This window comes from Myxine glutinosa, chromosome 5 (genome assembly GCF_964187855.1).
Source record: "Myxine glutinosa chromosome 5, kmMyxGlut1.1, whole genome shotgun sequence".
In the NCBI taxonomy this organism is placed as follows: Eukaryota; Metazoa; Chordata; class Myxini; order Myxiniformes; family Myxinidae; genus Myxine; species Myxine glutinosa.
This window is the reverse complement of record NC_136265.1, coordinates 51,824,410-51,843,802: the sequence shown is the minus strand read 5'-3', so window position 1 is coordinate 51,843,802 and position 19,393 is coordinate 51,824,410. Positions and strand designations below refer to the sequence as shown.

Below are 19,393 nucleotides of genomic sequence, written 5' to 3'. Positions count from 1 at the left end.
CTTTGACTTGGCCATTCCAGAACCCTCCATTTCTTTCTTTTCAGCCATTCCTTGGTGGATTTACTGGTATATTTAGGGTCATTGTCATGTTGCAAGGTCCACCTTCGGTTGAGCTTCAACTTTCCGACAGATGGCCTCACATTATCCTCAAGCACCCTCTGGTACAATGAAGAATTCATAGTGGATTCTATGATGGTGAGCTGCCCAGGCCCTGATGCAGCAAAGCTGCCCCAAACCATAATATTTCCACCACCATGCTTTACAGTTGGTATCAGGTTCTTGTGGTCAAATGCTGTCTTTGGTTTTCACCAAACATGTCTTCTGGTACTGTGGCCAAATAGCTCTACCTTTGACTCATCTGTCCAGAGCACATTGTTCCATAAGTGCTGGTCTTTGCCTAAGTGTTCATTGGCAAACTTTAGTCTTGCCCTGGTGTTCTTTCTGGACAGCAAAGGTTTCCTCCTGGCACACCTCCCATGTAGATCAAATTTGTGCAGCCTCTTTCTAATGGTAGACTCGTGCACTTTGACATCAACAGTGGCAAGAGCTACCTGTAGGTCCCGTGATGACATTCTGGGGTTCTTAGAGACTTCTTTCAGCATCTTGCGGTCTGCTCTCGGGCTGAATTTGCTGGGGCGGCCTGGCCTGAACAAGTTGGCAGTTGTTTGGAATCTTCTACACTTGTAGATGATCTTCCGGACAGTCGAATGATTGATTTCAAATTGTTTGGAGATCTTTTTAAATCCCTTCCCAGACGCGTAGGCATCCATAACCTTCTTTCTGAAGGCCTCAGAGAGCTCTTTTGATCTCGGCATGGTGACGCCACACACTTCAACAACAAAGAGCAAACCAAACTAAATGTCTGAGGTTTAAATAAGACAGGTTCCTCCAAGATCCTCTCTAACGATGTTCTAATCATTTGCACCTGAGCTGGTGCACTTTGATTCTAATTGTATGTGTTTGAAGTAGTGATAAATGTAGGGGTGTACTTACTTTTTCCACATGCGAAATTTGCATTTATGTTTATTTAAATTATACAATGGACTACAAAATGTAAATGAATGAATGAATGAATGAATGAATGTAACGGACTACAAAATGTAAATATTTCATGATATTTGTTATATTATATCACCGTTATCTATCAATATTGTTGAAATGAAGATCAAATAGCTGTATGTTGAAATATGTTGAAAAAGTCAAAACTTTACATGGGGTGTACTTACTTTTTCACGTGACTATGTATGTATGTATGTATGTATGTATGTATGTATGTATGTATGTATGTATGTATGTTTGCGTTGTGCGTTCTTAAAAGGTTCTCTAAGCCCTATAGTCTTTTCTTTTTTCTCGTCAAGAGACTGTTTCTTGGCAAGGATTATACTGGGTGGTTTGTCATTGCTTTAACAGTAGATAGGACAGGAATTTGGAATTTGTCCATGGTGCTGGTGATGGGTTGCATACTCTTCACGAAGGACACCATGGGATCTTTAATGTCCATCAACTAATGTTGACGGACAGGGCACCCAATTTATGAATGAATGACCCTGCTTGCAAAACACCGGGATGACAGTTGAACGCTTGGTCGGGATTCAAATCCAGGCTGCACAGCGAAGAGGCGAGTGTGCGTACCTCTCGGCCATCCTGTCAGCCCCATTCCTGTCAAGTTTATACAAATCAGGAATAGCAATCCCATTCCAAATGGTAATAATGTTTATGTGGATCCTGAATAATTTACAGGACATCCTGAATATTTATACATATATTTTGCTTCCTTCGAAAAATGCCCTGCGATGCATCAGGCTAGGAGATGCTTCAAACCCGGGTCTTTAGGCTTTAACTCCCAAGTACCTGATGATTGGTGTTGGGCTAGCGGCTAGGGTGTCAGCTTAGGATCCTAGGATCCTGGGTTCGAATCCCGGTCGATCGCTGAATTAATGCCAGGGGGGTTGACTCAGCCTGTCATCCTTCCGAGGTCGGCTAATTGAGGACCAGTTCACTGGTAATTCCCTGTTTGTCGTTAAAGGCGGCAAAAAGGGTTGGCATCAGGAAGGGCATCCAGCCGTAAAACATTGCTTCAAAAAGGGGACCGAAAAACAACAACAACCACGGTTCCCGAAAAAGGCCAACCCCCGCTTGCGGGGAAAAATGGCCTCTAAAGGTGGTTTTTTTTTTTGGTTTTTTTTTACCTGATGATTGCATACGAGTGTAAAAACGCAAACACTCTGATAAAAAAAATTAATATTATTGGAGGGTATATCAGGTTGCAGGCACTTGTACTGAGTTTATTTATTACTATGATTTACCCCAATAAACACAGTTATAATTTGATGGTTTTACGATACCTTCAAAATTGATATATAACTGCGACATGACATAATTATTGGATGTGTGGAGATGCAGTGTGAGCCTTTCGTGTGTTGGCCATTCTCTCTCCGTTTTAACAAAATCCCGAATAAATGAAACTCTTGACTGTAATATCCAGCACTGCGGGGCATGGTTTGTGCTCTAATGAACATCTCTCGAGTTATATGTAATTTCTCATTTATCTTTAAAGGGGAATCCAAATGTAAATTTTCTTTTTTTCTGAAAACCATTGAAAATCATCAATCATGGTCAAAATTTAATATAATTACACTGTAACCCCGATATAACGAACTGCTCGGGAGACATAAAAAAAGTTCGTTATTTTGAAGTGTTCGTAATACTGAATAACGTACGAATCACCATACTATCACACCTATTCATATGCAAAACAACAAACTCTTTGTATTGTAAATCTGTAAATTGTATTGTAAATTACAAACTCTGTAATTGTAAATGTAAATCTGATCGGGACTGTAACCTTCAGATTCGATAATGTTTCTCAGTTCTGGAATGAACTCGGCAGCCGCTGCATCGTCACATGACTTGTCTTCCCCGGAAATCTTGAGTGCGCGTATACCATGACGATTTTTCCACTGATAGAGCCATCCAGTGGACCCGGTGAATTTTCTGTCCTCACCATGGTTTGCTGCTTTCTCATGAAGACTGAGACGATCAATGATACGGAGCTTGTCTTCAACTGACAAGATCTTGCGTTTACGGCACGGTGTAGCCATATTGATTTGCCTTACGTTAAACAATAGAATCTCATTAAATATGCGGGGGACAGGAAGTTCGTTCGTTATATCCGGAAGTTCGTAATACTGGTGTTCGTTATAGCGGGGTTCCAGTGTATTTATTTATTTTTGAGAAAAAAAATCTTTATTTTTTGCCAATCATAGTGTTGAAAAAAAGCCCTGGATTGTCGATTTGTGGTTTCGCCAGTGACGTCACACTATGAACTCGCTTTGATCCAAGTGTCAGCTTTGCATAGAGAACGGTGTATTTCAAACTCGGATTCCGACTGATTCCACCGTTATTAGCAACTCTGAAGGTTCTCAGTATGTTGAAACAAAACTATTGAAGGCAAAATTATTGATGGAAACACTTTCGAGGGAATTGTGGAGCCGTATCGTTGTTATGCGAGTGAGGAAGAGGAACAACGCGACAATGGTGATGTTATTCGAGATGGAAACCCTGATCTCATGTTAACTGCAGATTGGTAGGTTGTGTTTTTCCGTTCAATTGACGAATGCTTTGTCCCACCATCGCAGGCTGACCCGGTGTCCTGTATGTTACAGGATTGTCTTGTTTGTGTCCGACCGTAGTGGTGGTCATGCTGCATCGTGTCCCACCGTAGTGTCCGTGCCGTGTCCCACAGTCGTGTAAAATGTAAAATATTCCGAGCACGGAAGCGAACATTTGGAGGCCTGATTCACACTCAGGTATTTCAAACAAACCTCGTCCAATTTCTCACAAACTCAGGTTCTTTCGGCCATTTCGGTGTAGCATGAAACCATCTCGGTTTGTATTACTACAACCACCAAGGTTACATCGACCCGACTTATTTGTGGAAAATTGAAAATTATTCGCTATTTGTGTTTAATCATTCATACAGCGATATGATTTTTGGTATATAACCTGTGCACAGTATGGCTCTTCCGGTTGACTGCCTGGTGGGACGTCACGGCTAATCCTGAAAAAGAAGATTGATTTTATTCACAAGATTACCCACTTTATAAATCGGTAACAGACACATCATATCTATTTTGTAGGGTATCAAGGATTAGGTTAGCTTAGATTCGATTAGAAGTTGTCTGAGCGTTTTGGGTTCCTCTGTAGGGTTTTATTGAGATTATGAAAAAGCCTTTTGATTCATTCATACCATTGTTTAGTTTTAATGAAATATTTTTGTTTCAGATTTTATTGTGAAAGTGAAGGTGAAATCTGAGTTCGGAGATGAATCGTCCTTTCAAGACAAAGGTCTGAACCTCAACAACAATCCGCTTCTCCCATTGACAGACATCATTGAGTGTACATTGTATGGGAGTTTGTTCTCTCTCTCGATTTGTTGTTGGACTTGCCTTAAGGCCATGAAACAACACAAATACCCAGCTCGTTAAAAAACCAAATTCGTTCAACGCATTGAAACGTCACAATATTTGTCGAGGTATTTATGGGAAACGTTCACGCATTCACGTTTATGACAGAATCAGCCAGTTACCAACTTGCAATCCCATTAATGGAGACAACATCAAGATACAAACGGATGTATGACTTTGTTGTTACAGATATTGATGGGAAGCTGATGGTTGATCCTGAACTCGTGCATTGTCACCTGAGAGGTAAGTGTTCGGGTGTGCTGGCACACTTGTGGTGTGATGTGCTCATTTTTTTATATATATATTTTTTCTTTTGGGAAATGGCCTCAACGTCAAAATAAACTTATCAAATCTTTAGAAGGACACTCATTGAAATCCTCCACCAAAAATGGAAAATATTTGAACACAGAGGTAAAGTTCAGCTATCTTTACTGAACACATGTCAATAAACAAGAGGTTGCCTCAATCACAAAAAACAAAAAGCATGAACATCACAAGGGGTGGTGCAACAACAGTCACAGCACTGCAACACAAAGGCACGCACCTGAATACAGTCAAAACAAAATGACACAGGAATGGACACAACACTCCTAACAGTCAAAGACAGAATGACAGCAGTCCTCAATATCGTGTGTGTCCTCCCTGAGCTGTGATGCAGGCTGTTCACCTCCGATGCATGCTCTGTACCAGACGTCTGATGCGGTCCTGGGGAAGTCTGTCCCACTCATCCTGCAAGCCAAGAATGAGCATTTGCCGATTGACAGCCGTTGGTCTCCTTGATGCAAGACGTTGATCAAGCTCATCCCATAAATGCTCAATGGGATTGAAGTCAGGGGAATAAGGCATCCAAGGCATCACTTCAACACCCTATTCCTGGAGGAAGTTGGTGGTCAGGCGAGCAGCATGGGGTTGAGCGTCGTCCTGCTGGAAAACTGCGATGTCAGGATGAGCCTGGAGAAATGGCAGCAGATAAGGTCTCAAAACTTCATTGACATAACGCTGACTAGTGAGATTGCCTTCGATGACGACCAGAGGTGTCCTGAAACGGGTGGAAATGCCGGCCCATACCATCACACTGGGTCCCCAACGATTGATCTGGCGAATACAGCATGATGCATACCTTTCCCCAACTCTGCGCCATACCTGTTGACGCCCATCAGCAGCATGGAGGTAAAATCTGGACTCATCGCTGAACAAGACTGCACTCCACTGTGGCTGTGTCCAGCGGCGATGCTGCAGGCACCATCTTTGTCTGTTCCACCGATGCACTGCATTCAACACTGGACCTCTGCAAGGACGTCTTGCCACCAGGCCCTGACTTCTCAAGCACCTCTGCACAGTAGAGACACTGATGCGATTGTTGTGGCGACCTTTTGTCACTGCAGCTGTTTGCATCGCAGGGCGGAAACGATCACGAAGATGCTGCAGCACAATCCAGCGGTCTTGGTTTGGGGTGGTTATCCGTGGTCTTCCTCTTCGTGGACCATCATTCAGAGTTCTAGTTTCACCGTAATGCCTGGCCAGGTTGGAAATTGCAGGCTGTGAGCAACCAAGATGTTGGGCAATTGTTCACTGGCTTACAACAGCCTCAAGCATCCCAATTGCTCTTAAATGTTGTTCAGATGTCAGGTGTGGCATCTGAATTTTCTTGTTGTTTTCCCTGTCAGAAGCCTCTGGAGTGACTATAGACAGCAGTAAATAAATGTCTAGCCACGAGAACTGAAGGATTTCATTATGAGGGTCTTTATTTAAAGGGAAAGATCCCTATACAGAACCACTCAAGCATGCCATTGTTGATCAACCAGGTGATTGAAGTGAAGTTACCGTTACGTAATCAGCCATTACAATTGAAGAAACGTGTTTGTAAAGTTGCACATTTCAAAAAATGAAAGTGATAAGTTTCTCTTGATGTTCAGTTTATTTGTTAACAGCCAGAAACTTTTTCAGGACATAAATCCAATGAAGTCTTCATCTAAATCAACAAAGTGTAATGCACAAACACCCTTTCATTATTGACTGAGATAATGATTACCACAGAGTCTGTTTTGCGAGTGATGATCACATCCTTACCTGCTTTGAGGTGTTGGCTCCATGTTATGGTTGCTGTGACAAAATATGATGCAAATTTTCTTCTTCCTTTACCTTGTCCATTACAAGTTCATATTTAATGATTCAAAACACTCATCACAGCCATAATATATATACATACATAAATACAAATATACATACACACATACATACACACATACATACATACACACACACACACACACACACACACACACACACACACACACACACACACACACACATCCCCATACACACACACACCCATCCCCATACACACACACACCCATCCCCATACACATACACACACATCCGCATACACACACATACACACACACACACACACACACACAGACACACACACACTTCCCCATACACAGACAAATACACATACACATACACATACACACACACACATCCACACACACACGTCCCCATACACACACACACACACACACACACACACACACACACACACACACACACACACACACACACATCCGGGGTTGGGTTGTCTGAAAGCGGGAAGTCGGAGGAAACCGGTCATCACTGCCAGCAGTTATAAAGTGGCAGATCTAGTTGTTATTATTTTAAAGAAAGAAAGGCGCTTCCAACCAGAAGGTAAAACCAAATTTACTCCGCAAATTTCAGCAAGTAAGCAAGAGCAGACCCAGTCTCAGGTGATGTCTCACCTGCTGCACAGCAGGCTTCTTCAGAACAATAGACCCGAGCCTTGGCACGTATCCGGTTTTTATTCACAATGTGAACGCTTCCGGTCGCGTACCGGTGCTCAAGGTCAGATGTAGTAGTTTTTATTTATTTTTGCAAAACTCGAGCAAATACCAGAAGTTGGTATTTCAAAAAAGTGAAATTGGGGTGAAATTAGCAGGGATAAAAAAGATCAAGGTTTTGGATGGGGGAAGATAAGAGATGGTGGTGAACAGCTGTTTTAAAGACCTGGAGGGTGGAGTGGGATTGAAGAGAGTGAGGGAGTTTGTTCCAGAGGCGGGAGAAAAGAGGAGTGAAGGTGAGCAGAGAGTCTTGATTTTGGCAGTTTAACCATAAGAGGGTTGCAGGCAGATCTTGTGCGACCTGTCGGAATATTTGCGGGACAGAGCCCAGAGAGAGCTGGGGGGGCAAGGCCAGAGAGGAGTCGGTAGAAGACGGAAAGACCACCAACCTGCCTGCGGTGAGTGAGTGAGAGGCCCTTGGAGTTGGCTTCATCGTGGGAGATTCCAATGATTCTGAATGCTTTGGTTTCAACAGCGTGAAGAGAAGCTAGGTGTGAGGCAGGAGCACCAGCCCAGAGGGGAGAGCAGTATTCCATTGAGCTGCGGATGAAAGCCTTGTATGTGGTGAGGAGCTCAGGTGTGCCAAGGAAGGACTTCGCACGACGGAGGATGCCCAGTCGGCGACTGGCTTTGGAGGCCAGATTTGAAATGTGGTTTTCCCAGGAAAGATCATGGCAGATAGTGAGACCCAAAAGCTTGAGTGACAGAACTTCTTGGAGAGGATTATTCAAAAAGTGGATGGGAGGGTTGTCCAGTCGGTCTTTTCGGAGAGACATCGTAAGAGTGTGAGATTTGTCAGGATTGAAAGACATGTTCCACTTGTTTGCCCAGTCTGTGATTTTGTCCAGGTCTGCAGAGAGTGAGGAGGCTGCAGACTGCCGATCTGAGGGATGAGGAATGGAGCGACAGAGAGTAGAGTCATCAGCAAAGAGATAGAGAGGATGCAAAGGTGAATTGCATATTATGATGCAAAGATGAATTGATGACATTTTTGGTTCACAAGGTCAAAGGTCCCTTTGAAGATACTAATTTGAATCTAATTTGAATCTAATTAATCAATCTAATTAATCTAATTAATTTGAATCTAATTTAATTTAAAAGCATCTGATGTCTCTTCCAGAATACTTGTCGCTTTTATCTCTCTTGCACTGTCTCTCATGTGACCTTTCATTTAGGTCACATATAACAGTGGGTTGGCAGGTGACGTGAGCAGAGGCATATCCATCGACTTCAAATTCTATTTTTCTAGTTTGCTGTTTTATTATAAAGATTAAAGAGTCAGTCTTTCTCATTCCTTCCAAGCCCTTCACTGGGCTGACTCTTGATGGTGGGGAATGTGTCAGGCAACATTCCTTAGTCTGGGACATTTGGGGTTCTAACCTCGACTGAGTCATACCAAAAACTTTAGAAATTGAACGTACTGCTTCCTTGCTCAGCGCTCAGCATTTAAAAAGGATAGAGCACGGACAATCAACCATAAGTTGGAATAATAGCACAGGCTTTGGGCAGAATCTAAATTGCCTCCTCCTGTGTTGATGTTGCTTTTAATGGAAATTATGTTATTAATCTTTCATGCCCAGAGCATTAGCCATAGGTGATGGGATTAGTTTTATTTTATTTTACATATTATGTCACACACACACACACACACACACACGCACACGCACACGCACACACACACACACACAACAGAGGTGGATACTTTGAGACCTGATTGGTCTCCGTTCCATCTCCTGAAACCCACCCGTGTGTGGAGATAGCAATCAACAATACCAACTTGCACACATGCATGCATATACGGGCACACACACACATGTATACACACACACACACACACACATGTATACACACACACACACACACACACACACACACAAGGATACTTTGAGACCTGGGAGGGCTCCATTCCACCTTCTGAAACCCGCATATGGAGATAACAACCAACGCTAGAAGAGCAAGTTAGTCATTGGGAAAGTTTTGATTTCTGCCATGTATGGAATGCTTCCGATGCAGCTTCTGCCTATACGACCAATTTTAATCGAAATAAGAGTACATTATGCATTTTCTGTTGCTGTATGTTTCACAGCAATCATGATATATTGATATCTTTTTGAATTGTCTTTGCAGAGAAACAAATGAAAATGGTTTCTTGTTCCAAGTCAAGTTCCCAGTTGTTTGACACACAAGTTTCTTTCACGCAGAACATGGCACAGTCTTCTCGTGAGGAAGTCAAGAAATATAGCCGTGTACGAAACAAGAACAACAATTGTATTGCAGCATTCAAGAAAACTGAAAGGAAGGAGAAGCTGCACAAGCGTTCTGTTTGCAAGAAAACGTTTAGCTCATTCGCATCTCGAAAGAGTTCTCAAACATTATGCAAACATGAGATGCCACACAAGTGTACCGTATGCAGCAAGGAATTTTCTCAGTTATCATCTTTGAATAATCATAAAGTAAAACACACAGGAGAAAAGCCTTATAATTGTCGTGTGTGCAACAAGGCGTTTGCCTATTCTTCCTCTCGAAATGTACATCAAAGAATACATACAGGAAAGAAGTCTTTCAAGTGTTCTGGTTGCAATAAGGATTTCATCACGAACAAGGATTTGAAAATACATCAAAGAATCCACACAGGAGAGAAACCCTACAAGTGTTCTGTTTGCAATAAGGATTTTACCACTATCAAGGACTTGAAAGTGCATCGCCGAATCCACACAGGATGCCCTGCAAATGGAGCTAGCAACCAACGGGAGAAACCCCACAAGTGTTCACAATGTGGCAAAGCATTTCATCAGTCAGCAAGTTTACGTGATCATTACAGAATCCACACAGGAGAGAAACCCTACAAGTGTCCTGTGTGCAACAAGGCATTTGCGTGTTCTTCAAATTTATACATACATAAAAAGATACACACAGGTGAGAAGCCATTCAAGTGTTCCCAATGCGCCAAGGCATTTATGCAGTCATCAACTCTGCATCGACACCAAAAGATCCACACGGGAGAAAAACCTTACAAGTGCCCTGTGTGCAAAAAGGCATTTGCGTGTTCTTCAAATTTCCGTATACATAAAAAAATACACACAGAAGAGAAGCCATTCAAATGTTCACACTGCAACAAGGCATTTATGCAGTCATCCACTTTACGTCGACATCAAAGAATCCACACGGGAGAAAAACCTTACAAGTGTCTTGTTTGCTGCAAGGAATTTACTAATAGCACGCCATTGAAAATACATCAAAGAATCCACACAGGAGAGAAACCCTACGAGTGCTCACAATGCGGGAAATCATTTAATCAGTCATCAACTTTACGTCACCATCACCGAGTCCACACGGGAGAGAAACCTTACAATTGTCCTGTGTGCAGCAAGGCGTTTGCATGTTCTTCATATTTAAAAGAACATAAAAAAATACACACGGGAGAGAAGCCTTTTGAATGTTCTGTTTGCAATAAGAAGTTCACCAATGCCAAGGATTTGAAAGTGCATCAAAGGATCCACACGGGAGAGAAACCCTACAGGTGTTCACAATGTGGGAAATCATTTAATCACGTAGCAACTTTACATCAACATTACAGAACCCACACGGGAGAGAAACCTTACAAGTGTTCTGTGTGCCTCAAGGATTTTACCAATATAACGTCATTGAAAATCCATCAAAGAATCCACACAGGAGAGAAACCTTACAAATGTTCACAATGTGGGAAGTCATTTAATCAGTCATCAAATTTTCATCGACATTACAGAATCCACACGGGAGAGAAACCTTACAATTGTTCACAATGTGGGAAGGCATTTAATCAATCATCAAGTTTGCGTCACCATCACAGAATCCACACGGGAGAGAAATCCTATAAGTGCTCGGTGTGCAGCGCGGTATTTGCGTACTCGTCGTCTTTACGTTATCATGAAAATATGCATGCAGGAGAGAAGCCCTACATATGTTCTGAATGCAACAAGGGTTTTGCTCGTTCATCAAATTTATCTCGACATAAAAAAATACATGCAGGACAAAACTTAACTGGGATGGAGAACGAGTCATAATAAATGTCCAAGACAACTGACGTTATACCAATGGTCTTAAGCGGAAGGCAGGATTGAGTCAACTAGACAATTGTAAAGGGTGTTTCCCTAAAGAATGCGTTTTTTCCCCGAAATGAATCGCGCACTCACACATACCGCAATGTGAACGTACAAGTGATTATAATTAATTGTAGCAAGTCTCAACAACACGTGCGCTGCGAGGTGAAAAGTCTCCAAAAAATCTCAATTTTTTCTCATTTTTTAAAGATATGGCCGAAAAACTCAAAAGGATTACCCGTTTGTCGCTCAAAGGATTACCTGTGTCGCATTTGGAATTGCACGAAGTTTTTTGCAGACACTCTCAGGCCCGTTAAGGCTGCACAGCGTTGGCTTTATTTTGCATTATTTTCACAGCGTTGGCTTTGGGCGATGGCCTGGAAATTCGCCAGACCTCAATCCAGCGGAGAACCTTGGAGCCATTATGAAAGAGCGAGTTGAAGACCGCTTGTTGGATTTTTCGGAGAACGAACAGTGTTCCCGTGACCATTTAATGGATATAATCAACGAGGGCTCGGAAGGAATGAAAGGTGATACTGACCTCTTTTGCAATTTGTTGAGGTCGTTTTGAACGCATTTGAATCTTGTGAAAGCTGCTGGTGTTACGTGTTCCTCCCCGACCCCCTGGTCACGATGTACCTCCGAGCCCCGAGAGGAGACACGGCAGAAAAATATGTTATTCTGTGTCAGAAATCAATAGTGAAACCACACCAATGATTATCAACAAACAAATATTGTATTAAAAATCACACAAGAATAACGGTACAACAAATAGCAATCAATAGTACACTCAATACATCTTATGATGGTACCATCAACTAGCATAGGAAAACTCACGGTGTTCCCAGTGAGTGGAAAAACCCTCCCCAATGTCTCTATATTCCCGTCCTCAAGACGAAGTTGACTCGCTCCAGCGATCGCTAGAACAATGTCCAATCGAGACCAGAATCCCATGCGGATGGCAAGGGCAGTCGCACCGCCGAAGCCGCTCTCAGGCATAGGTGGTCAAAGCGACGCAAAAAGTCACGTGGTCCAAAACCATAGGCAAACTCGCGGCGGAATGGGAAATCCCAAAGGCGCCCTCCAGATACGAACGTTCCCGGTTCAGTCGGCGAACCGCCACTTAAACTTCAAACTCAGCGTTGCGCACACACATCCCCGACAGACGACAGGATGGTGAAAAAACTGACGCGTAGCCAAGACCTTTTGATGAACAAAGCGCGAGGGTCAAAATGGCCGACGGCTCTTACTTGAGCCGACACGGCCCGGCGATAATTCTTCGGAATCGCAACGCCCAAACCTGACCACGCAGGTTTTTCAATTCCCCAGCGATAACACCTATCGCAGGAACTCCTTCCAAGGAAATTCAAAGTTCACTCGCGACTTTCATTCGACAACGCTCGCTACGGAGCTGGAAGCTACTCGCTTCTTGTCCGGCCTCACTCGCCATGCCCTCGCCTTCTTCTTCCTCTTCGTCTTCGTCGTCTGGTTCCGGTTTAATTTAAAACATTAATTATTTTTACCTTTTGAAACAGTTCATAATCAATAAACCTTTTGAAGACAATAATAGTACATAGAATCAGAAATATTTCAAGTGGATGAAAACCACAACAATGGAAGTGACGAATCCGTAACAGCTGGCGGAAAATCGATTAAAAATATATGAAAATCTGAGGTGTGCATCCAGTCGGGAAAAAAAGGCATTCTTTAGGGAAACACACTTTAGGTTCTGCAAGGAAGAAATATAAAGCACCATCACCTTCTCTCAGGATGTAAAGAAAACCTCATGTCAGAACAACGATACACACAAAGGTGCAACAATGTCGGTGGGGTAATCTGCCGGTACATTTGTAAAACCTTTAATATCACAGTCTCAGAAAAATCATGGAAGCACAAACCAAAAGCGATTGCTGAAAAACGAGATGTAGTGCTGATGTACAACTTGACCGTCCCATTAAGCGTGAACGTAGAAAGGAAAGCACTGCGACCCGACTACCCATATTAAAAAAAGGGATGGCATTGCTCATCAAAGTATTGTTACCCGAGGACTTTGGTCTTTCACCCCCTACCTCCAGGTCATATGACTTCAATTTGCACTTCAGAACCATAGCAGCTTTTCCCTCGGGTTTCACTTGGCTTTGTCTTGCTCTTCCAGCCGTACTAAACGGTGAAGCTCACCATTTTTCGGGTCTGAATAAGGGAGGTATCTTCCAGCCGTACGAAACATACCGAAGATGTGCTGAAGACTTTTTTTGATTCCACCTTCTGAAGCGAGGAGCTCTGTACAAAATCAAAAGGCTGAACAAGTGACACCTGCCTCAAAAACAGCACAAACTCGATTCCTTTTTGTCTCATATTTTCTGACACAATAAACATTCCCTTTGCAAGAAAGGAAGTAGCTGATACTCTATGGGATCGTCACATCACAGCACATTCACAACCTGCCTGTGAGACTTATCTTAAAGATGATACCGCACACGTTCGTATTCTGCCATTTTGATTTCCTCTCCTCCAAATATTCTAGTTTGATGTTGGTTGATTTCTCTGTTAAACCCTTCTTGTTGTCTGAGGAGGTGTATCAAGATGCTGTTCAGAGTGCTTCTCACTCTGTCTTAGTCATTACAAAGGTAACCCTGGCAGCCCACCCATTGCCCCAGGTCCTGAAGGTGTTATGTAAACAGTGCTTGGATAATAGCTGATCAAAGGCAGATATTGCTTGCAATTATGAAATATAATGAGATATTTATCATCATCCTTCCTCCAATAAGCTTATCCTACCTGTACCCCCGTGTCTTCATTTCCTGAAACATCAGGCATTCTGAATTAAAATAATACAAGTGTGAAGCAACGGTTCTTCTTACTCAGGGTAGGTCATGTTGTGTTGGATCTTATTGTTAATTTTTTAATTTTCGCATCATATTGTTTATTTTAGAATCTTTAAATGATGTGTTCTGACTGTGAATGTAGTTTGCTTGACATTGAGGGTTTAATTTGAATGTCGAGTCAAATAATTTGTATCTCATGGTGTTTCTTTTATTGCAATTACATTCCTTGAAATATATTTCGTTGCCATTAAAAATATAACTAGAAAGCATCTGAAAATGCAAAGCCCGTCGGCGTCCGTTTGGTGGATTCAAACGTCTTCTTCTTCTTCCGTATGCTCAAAATAACGATTTTTTTTTATTTTAAACAATCCAAAATGAAAATTGATGATTTTATGCTTCCTTGACCTTTTGACCTTTTAATCTACAAAAACAATCTGCTTGTAGCTTTTGATTGGTGAACCAATTCAGTGACCCAGTATGCAAATTATTTAAATTTCAGGTCAATCAGATGAAAATTGACAATAATATTGTATGTGACTTTGACCTTTTGACCCAATTTGTTAATTTGCCTTCTCCATATTCTCATAATAAAGCTTTGTTGAAAATTTGATGACAAAACTCAAATGGTAAATTTAAATTTCAGGTCAATTGGATAAAAATTTATGATTTTAGGTAACACTGATCTTTAATCTGAGATTTTAGGTTGTCATGAATCTCAAAAGGTTGTCATGGTTGTCATGAAAACTCTCAAAAAAGGTTGTCATGAATACATCAACTTGTCCATTCCTTAAAAATTAAGGTCTGTGTGTGTCACCATTTTTCTCAGTGATGGCTGAACGGATATTCATCGAACTTTCAGAGGTTCATCAGTGAGTACCAGGGAGTGTTTCTGCAAAAAAAAAAAAATTAAAAAATTCTAAATAAAAAAGTTCGTTTTTTGGGGATATTTTAAAAATCACTTTATAGTGCCTGAGCCTTTGTAGCTATATGAAAGGTAACATTAAATTATCCCCGATGTTTGTGTGTGTGTGTGTGTGTGTGTGTAATATATTCTACTATATGAGAGCCGTTGGTGTGTGTGTGTGTGTGTGTGTGTGTGTCTGTGTCGCCATTTTTCTGAGATGGCTGAACGGATCTCCGTCAAACTTTCAGAGGTTCATCAGTGAGTGCCTGGGAGTGTTTTAGGCAAAAATAAATAAATATATTTTTTGAAAAAATAAAAACTTCGTTTCTTTGGATTAAAAAAAAAAATCGCTCTATAGTGCCTAAACCTTTTTGATTAATGACAGTTATATACAAGTACACATTCGCATAAATAAATACAAAACAATCACCAGACATTTGAACACAAATAATAAAACAATTCCAGAAGCGGTCGAAGTTGGTGGTAAGGCTTCTTCTCCTTCCTGAACGTCATCATACTTAACTCAGAAACGTGATGAACAGCATATTCACGGAGGGGCAAACCTCCTTAAAATTTGCTCAAATTTTTTGTGTGACATTGAAGTTTCGGTGTTACATTGAGGAGGTGTATCAACTTGTCTGGGGAGGGGGGGGGGGGGGAGGAGGAGGTAACATTCCTTTTTGAACACAAATAAAAGTACTAATACAAATAATGTGGGAAAGGTGGTGTGGTTGATATTTCACCATGAATATCTTCAGTAGAAATATTAATTTCAGTTTTGGACCCCCCCAAAAGATGTATATGTAATATCTTTCCCCTCACATCCCCCTCTCCTCTCCCTTCCACTCCCCCCACTCCCTTCCTCACCCCTCCCTCTCCTGCTTCCTCCACCCCCCGCCTCCCACCCCCACCCCGGCAACGCCGGATACTCCTTCTAGCTAAATATAAATTTTCCTTATTGTGTGTAAGTAGGGGAATATAAAAAAACAAACAAATTGATTTCTTCAAAATGCCAACAGGATTAGAACAACGCCGGGTACTTCGACTAGTATCATAAAATTATTTGATGACTGAGACCACCAACCTGTATGTGATGTGATAGCAACAGGCCTTTTGCTTTGGCCTCATCGTGGGAGATTCCAATCATGTTGAACCAGTCTTACAGACTCCAGGAGAGAATAAATCCAATAATAGCTCATGGCAGCGTGCTTAATTTGCACCTGAAATCCATAATAAATCAAAAAACCGAAAGATTGATTGTTTAAAAAATCAGAATACACAATAATAATATTGCATTTAAAATTACGATAGTAATTAAACAAGAAAGTACCCCACAACCAAAAAAGTAAGCAAAGAAATACATGCAAACCCATCCCCACCCTCCCCTGGCCCAAAAAAGCTGCCATGGATACATCAACTTTCCCATTTCTTAAAAATGAAGATCAAATGCTTAGGTCAATTGGATGAAAATTGATTATTTTCAGATGAAAATGAATGATTTTAGAAGTTTGACCTTTGACCTCAAATAGTTGCTTTCCCAATTCAGTGATGCGCTATGCAATTGCTCTTTAATTGTCGAGTTAATCGGATGAAAATTGATGATTTTAGAAGTTTGACCTTTTGACCTGAAAAACAGTGGGTTTCCCAATATCTGAGGCACTATGCAATTTCTCTTTAAATTTTCAAGTTAAAAAAAATATATGAATGATTGTTTTAAGGCCATTTTCCCTGCTGGAGCGGGGGTTAGCCTGGCGGGCCCCATGGCAATCATGGTTCGATGTTTGAGGCAATGTTTTTTATGGCCGGATGCCCTTCCTGACACCAACCCTTGGTCGCCTCTTACTATGCACAGGGATACGGTGTACCTATTCTAAGCCGGGGTACACACCGGGATCATTCATCCCAGCAAGCTGGTACTCAATTTGCCGACCTTGGAAGGATGACAGGCTGATTCAACCCCCCTGGCGTTAATTGGAAGGATGACAGGCTGATTCAAACCCCCTGGCGTTAATTCAGCAATCGATCGGGATTCGAACCCAGGATCCTAGGATCCCAAGCCGGCACCCTAACCGCTAAGCCAACACCAGGCTCAAGTTAATCGGATGAAAATTGATGAATGACGATCGGTTTCAAATTGTGACGTGTCGGTGAGTGATAAACAAACAAGAAATATGTCGTGCATGACACGATAGTTTTTAATTATTATTACTTAATATTATTATTTTATTTTTTTTGGATACAGATCGAGACTTGTGTAAGAACTAACACATTGAAGATGAAAACATGTACAGACACATAAAACATATGATAAAGGGAAGGGGAGAGAGAGGGAAGCACACAAGCACAACAACAGAAGAGAACAGGGACATCGGTAGAACTGTGGAAGGAGGGAGGGGTACACGGTATAAAACAAATAAACACTTCTAGGAATTTCAGGAAAGAAGTTGGGTATTTAAAGAGTCGGATTTGGGGTGTTTTAACGGGGGTAGAAAAGATCAAGGTTTTGGATGGGGGGAAGATAAGAGATGGCGGTGAACAGCTCTTTTATTAAAGACCTGGGGGGAGGAGAGGGATTGAAGAGAGTCTTTGTCCTCATGGAAGTTTTTTCCAGAGGTGGGAGAAAAGAGGAGTGAAGGTAAGCAGAGAGTCTTGATTTTGACAGTTTCACCAGAAGATGGTTGCTCTCAGATCTTGTGTGTCCTGCAGGAATATTTGTGGGACAGAGTACAGACAGAGCAGGGGGAGCAAGGCCGGAGAGGAGTCAGTGGAAGACAGAAAGACCACCTACCTGCCTGTGGTGAGAGAGCGAAAGGCCTTCAGAATCAGCTTCATCGTGGGAGATTCCAATGATTCTGAATGCTTTGGTTTCAACCGCGTGAAGCCGAGCTAGCTGTGAGGCAGGAGCACCAGCCCAGAGGGGAGAGCAGTATTCCATTGAGCTGTGGATGAAAGCTTTGTATGTGATGAGGAGCTCAGAAGTGCCCAGGAAGGACTTTGCACGACGGGGGATGCCCAGTCTGCGACTGGCTTTGGAGGCCAGCTTGGAAATATGGTTTTCCCAGGAAAGATCATGACAGATAGTGAGACCCAAAAGCTTGAGTACTTACGGAATCCCTAAAATAAGTTTTTGACCTTTAGCCAATGTTGACCTTTTGGCACATGTGTACTTAAAAAAAAGTATTGGTGGTTGAATTCAATGATGAAGTATGCAAATCTTCTTCAAATTTGAAGTCATTCGGATGAAAATTGAGGATTTTAGAATCTTCACCTAATTTTAGAAACTCCGGTGTGTAATGTGGCAACACAGCATTGGTTCACTTGGCCATGTAATTAACCATCATGTTGTCGCTGCCACAGTTCCCCTTCTTCCACGCTCATTTCACTGGCACAGTAAACTGACTCTGGGCGCGAGGATCCGGGCAGGGTTAAGGGTTGTAGAAGGTGGTCTCTCAGTACACGCCAACCTCTTGGAGTTATCCAGAGGCGACATCTGTAATAATACATACATTGAGTTACTTTGGCTAGGCACAGTTATGACGGCACCAAATCCATGTTTCGGTATGGTACCGAAAATGTGATCTCAGTGTGGTAAGCGTTATTCTTCCTCCGATTTGTCTTCCCACAAGTGGAGCGTCAGGACCACCGATTAAAGTGTTCAGTGTGATTAACGCACATTTGGGCTTCAAGTTATCGAGGTCTGAAACGTCCAGGTTTGGGGTGTCCACTGCCAGTGCATTGCACGGTCCCTCCCATTGCTTTGAAGGTCGTGGTGGCAAACGCTGTGATTGTGGTGAAGGCGGGGTGGCGGTTGAGGCCGCGTGGTGGTTAAGTTGTGGTTGATGTTTTGATATTGAGAGATAATGATGTCTTTCGGGGGGTCTTTTGCATCTTCAGGGTCTTTGGAGTATTTTGGGTCCTCAAGGTCTTTTGGATCTTCAGGGTATTTATGGGTATTTAAGGGTCTTTTGAGTCTTCTGGACTTTAAGGGTCCTTGGATTCTTCAGTGTATTTGGGGTCTTTTGGGTATTTAAGGTTCTTCGGGATTTTACGGGTCTTTCGGGTCTTTTTTTTTTTTAGAAGGGTAGCTCTCGAGGGGGAAGGGGTTCTTCCAAATCAGCAGAGGTCTTAAATACAACCTCAAGAGATGACCTTAATCCCACACGGGGCTATTTATTAAGTACGTACTTGGTAAATAACTGGCCAACTGGGGTGTGTTCAGTTACCAAGCAGCTAGCTCTGGTTTGCCAAGCCATCTGTTCCT

General features: G+C 42.2%; 1 protein-coding gene across 1 annotated transcript in view; it reads left to right on the top strand.

Annotated features, from left to right (window-relative positions):
• The window catches only part of LOC137428618 (uncharacterized), a 63,919-nt gene extending 49,672 nt beyond the window's left edge, over positions 1 to 14,247 (top strand). The window contains exons 9-11 of the mRNA XM_078777292.1: positions 4,285 to 4,347; positions 4,656 to 4,709; positions 9,452 to 14,247. Of these exons, the coding sequence (XP_078633418.1) occupies positions 4,285 to 4,347; positions 4,656 to 4,709; positions 9,452 to 11,367 (2,033 nt within the window). The 3' untranslated portion in view covers positions 11,368 to 14,247. The remainder of the gene's footprint in view (positions 1 to 4,284; positions 4,348 to 4,655; positions 4,710 to 9,451) is intronic.
• Positions 14,248 to 19,393: the final 5,146 nt, after the last annotated feature.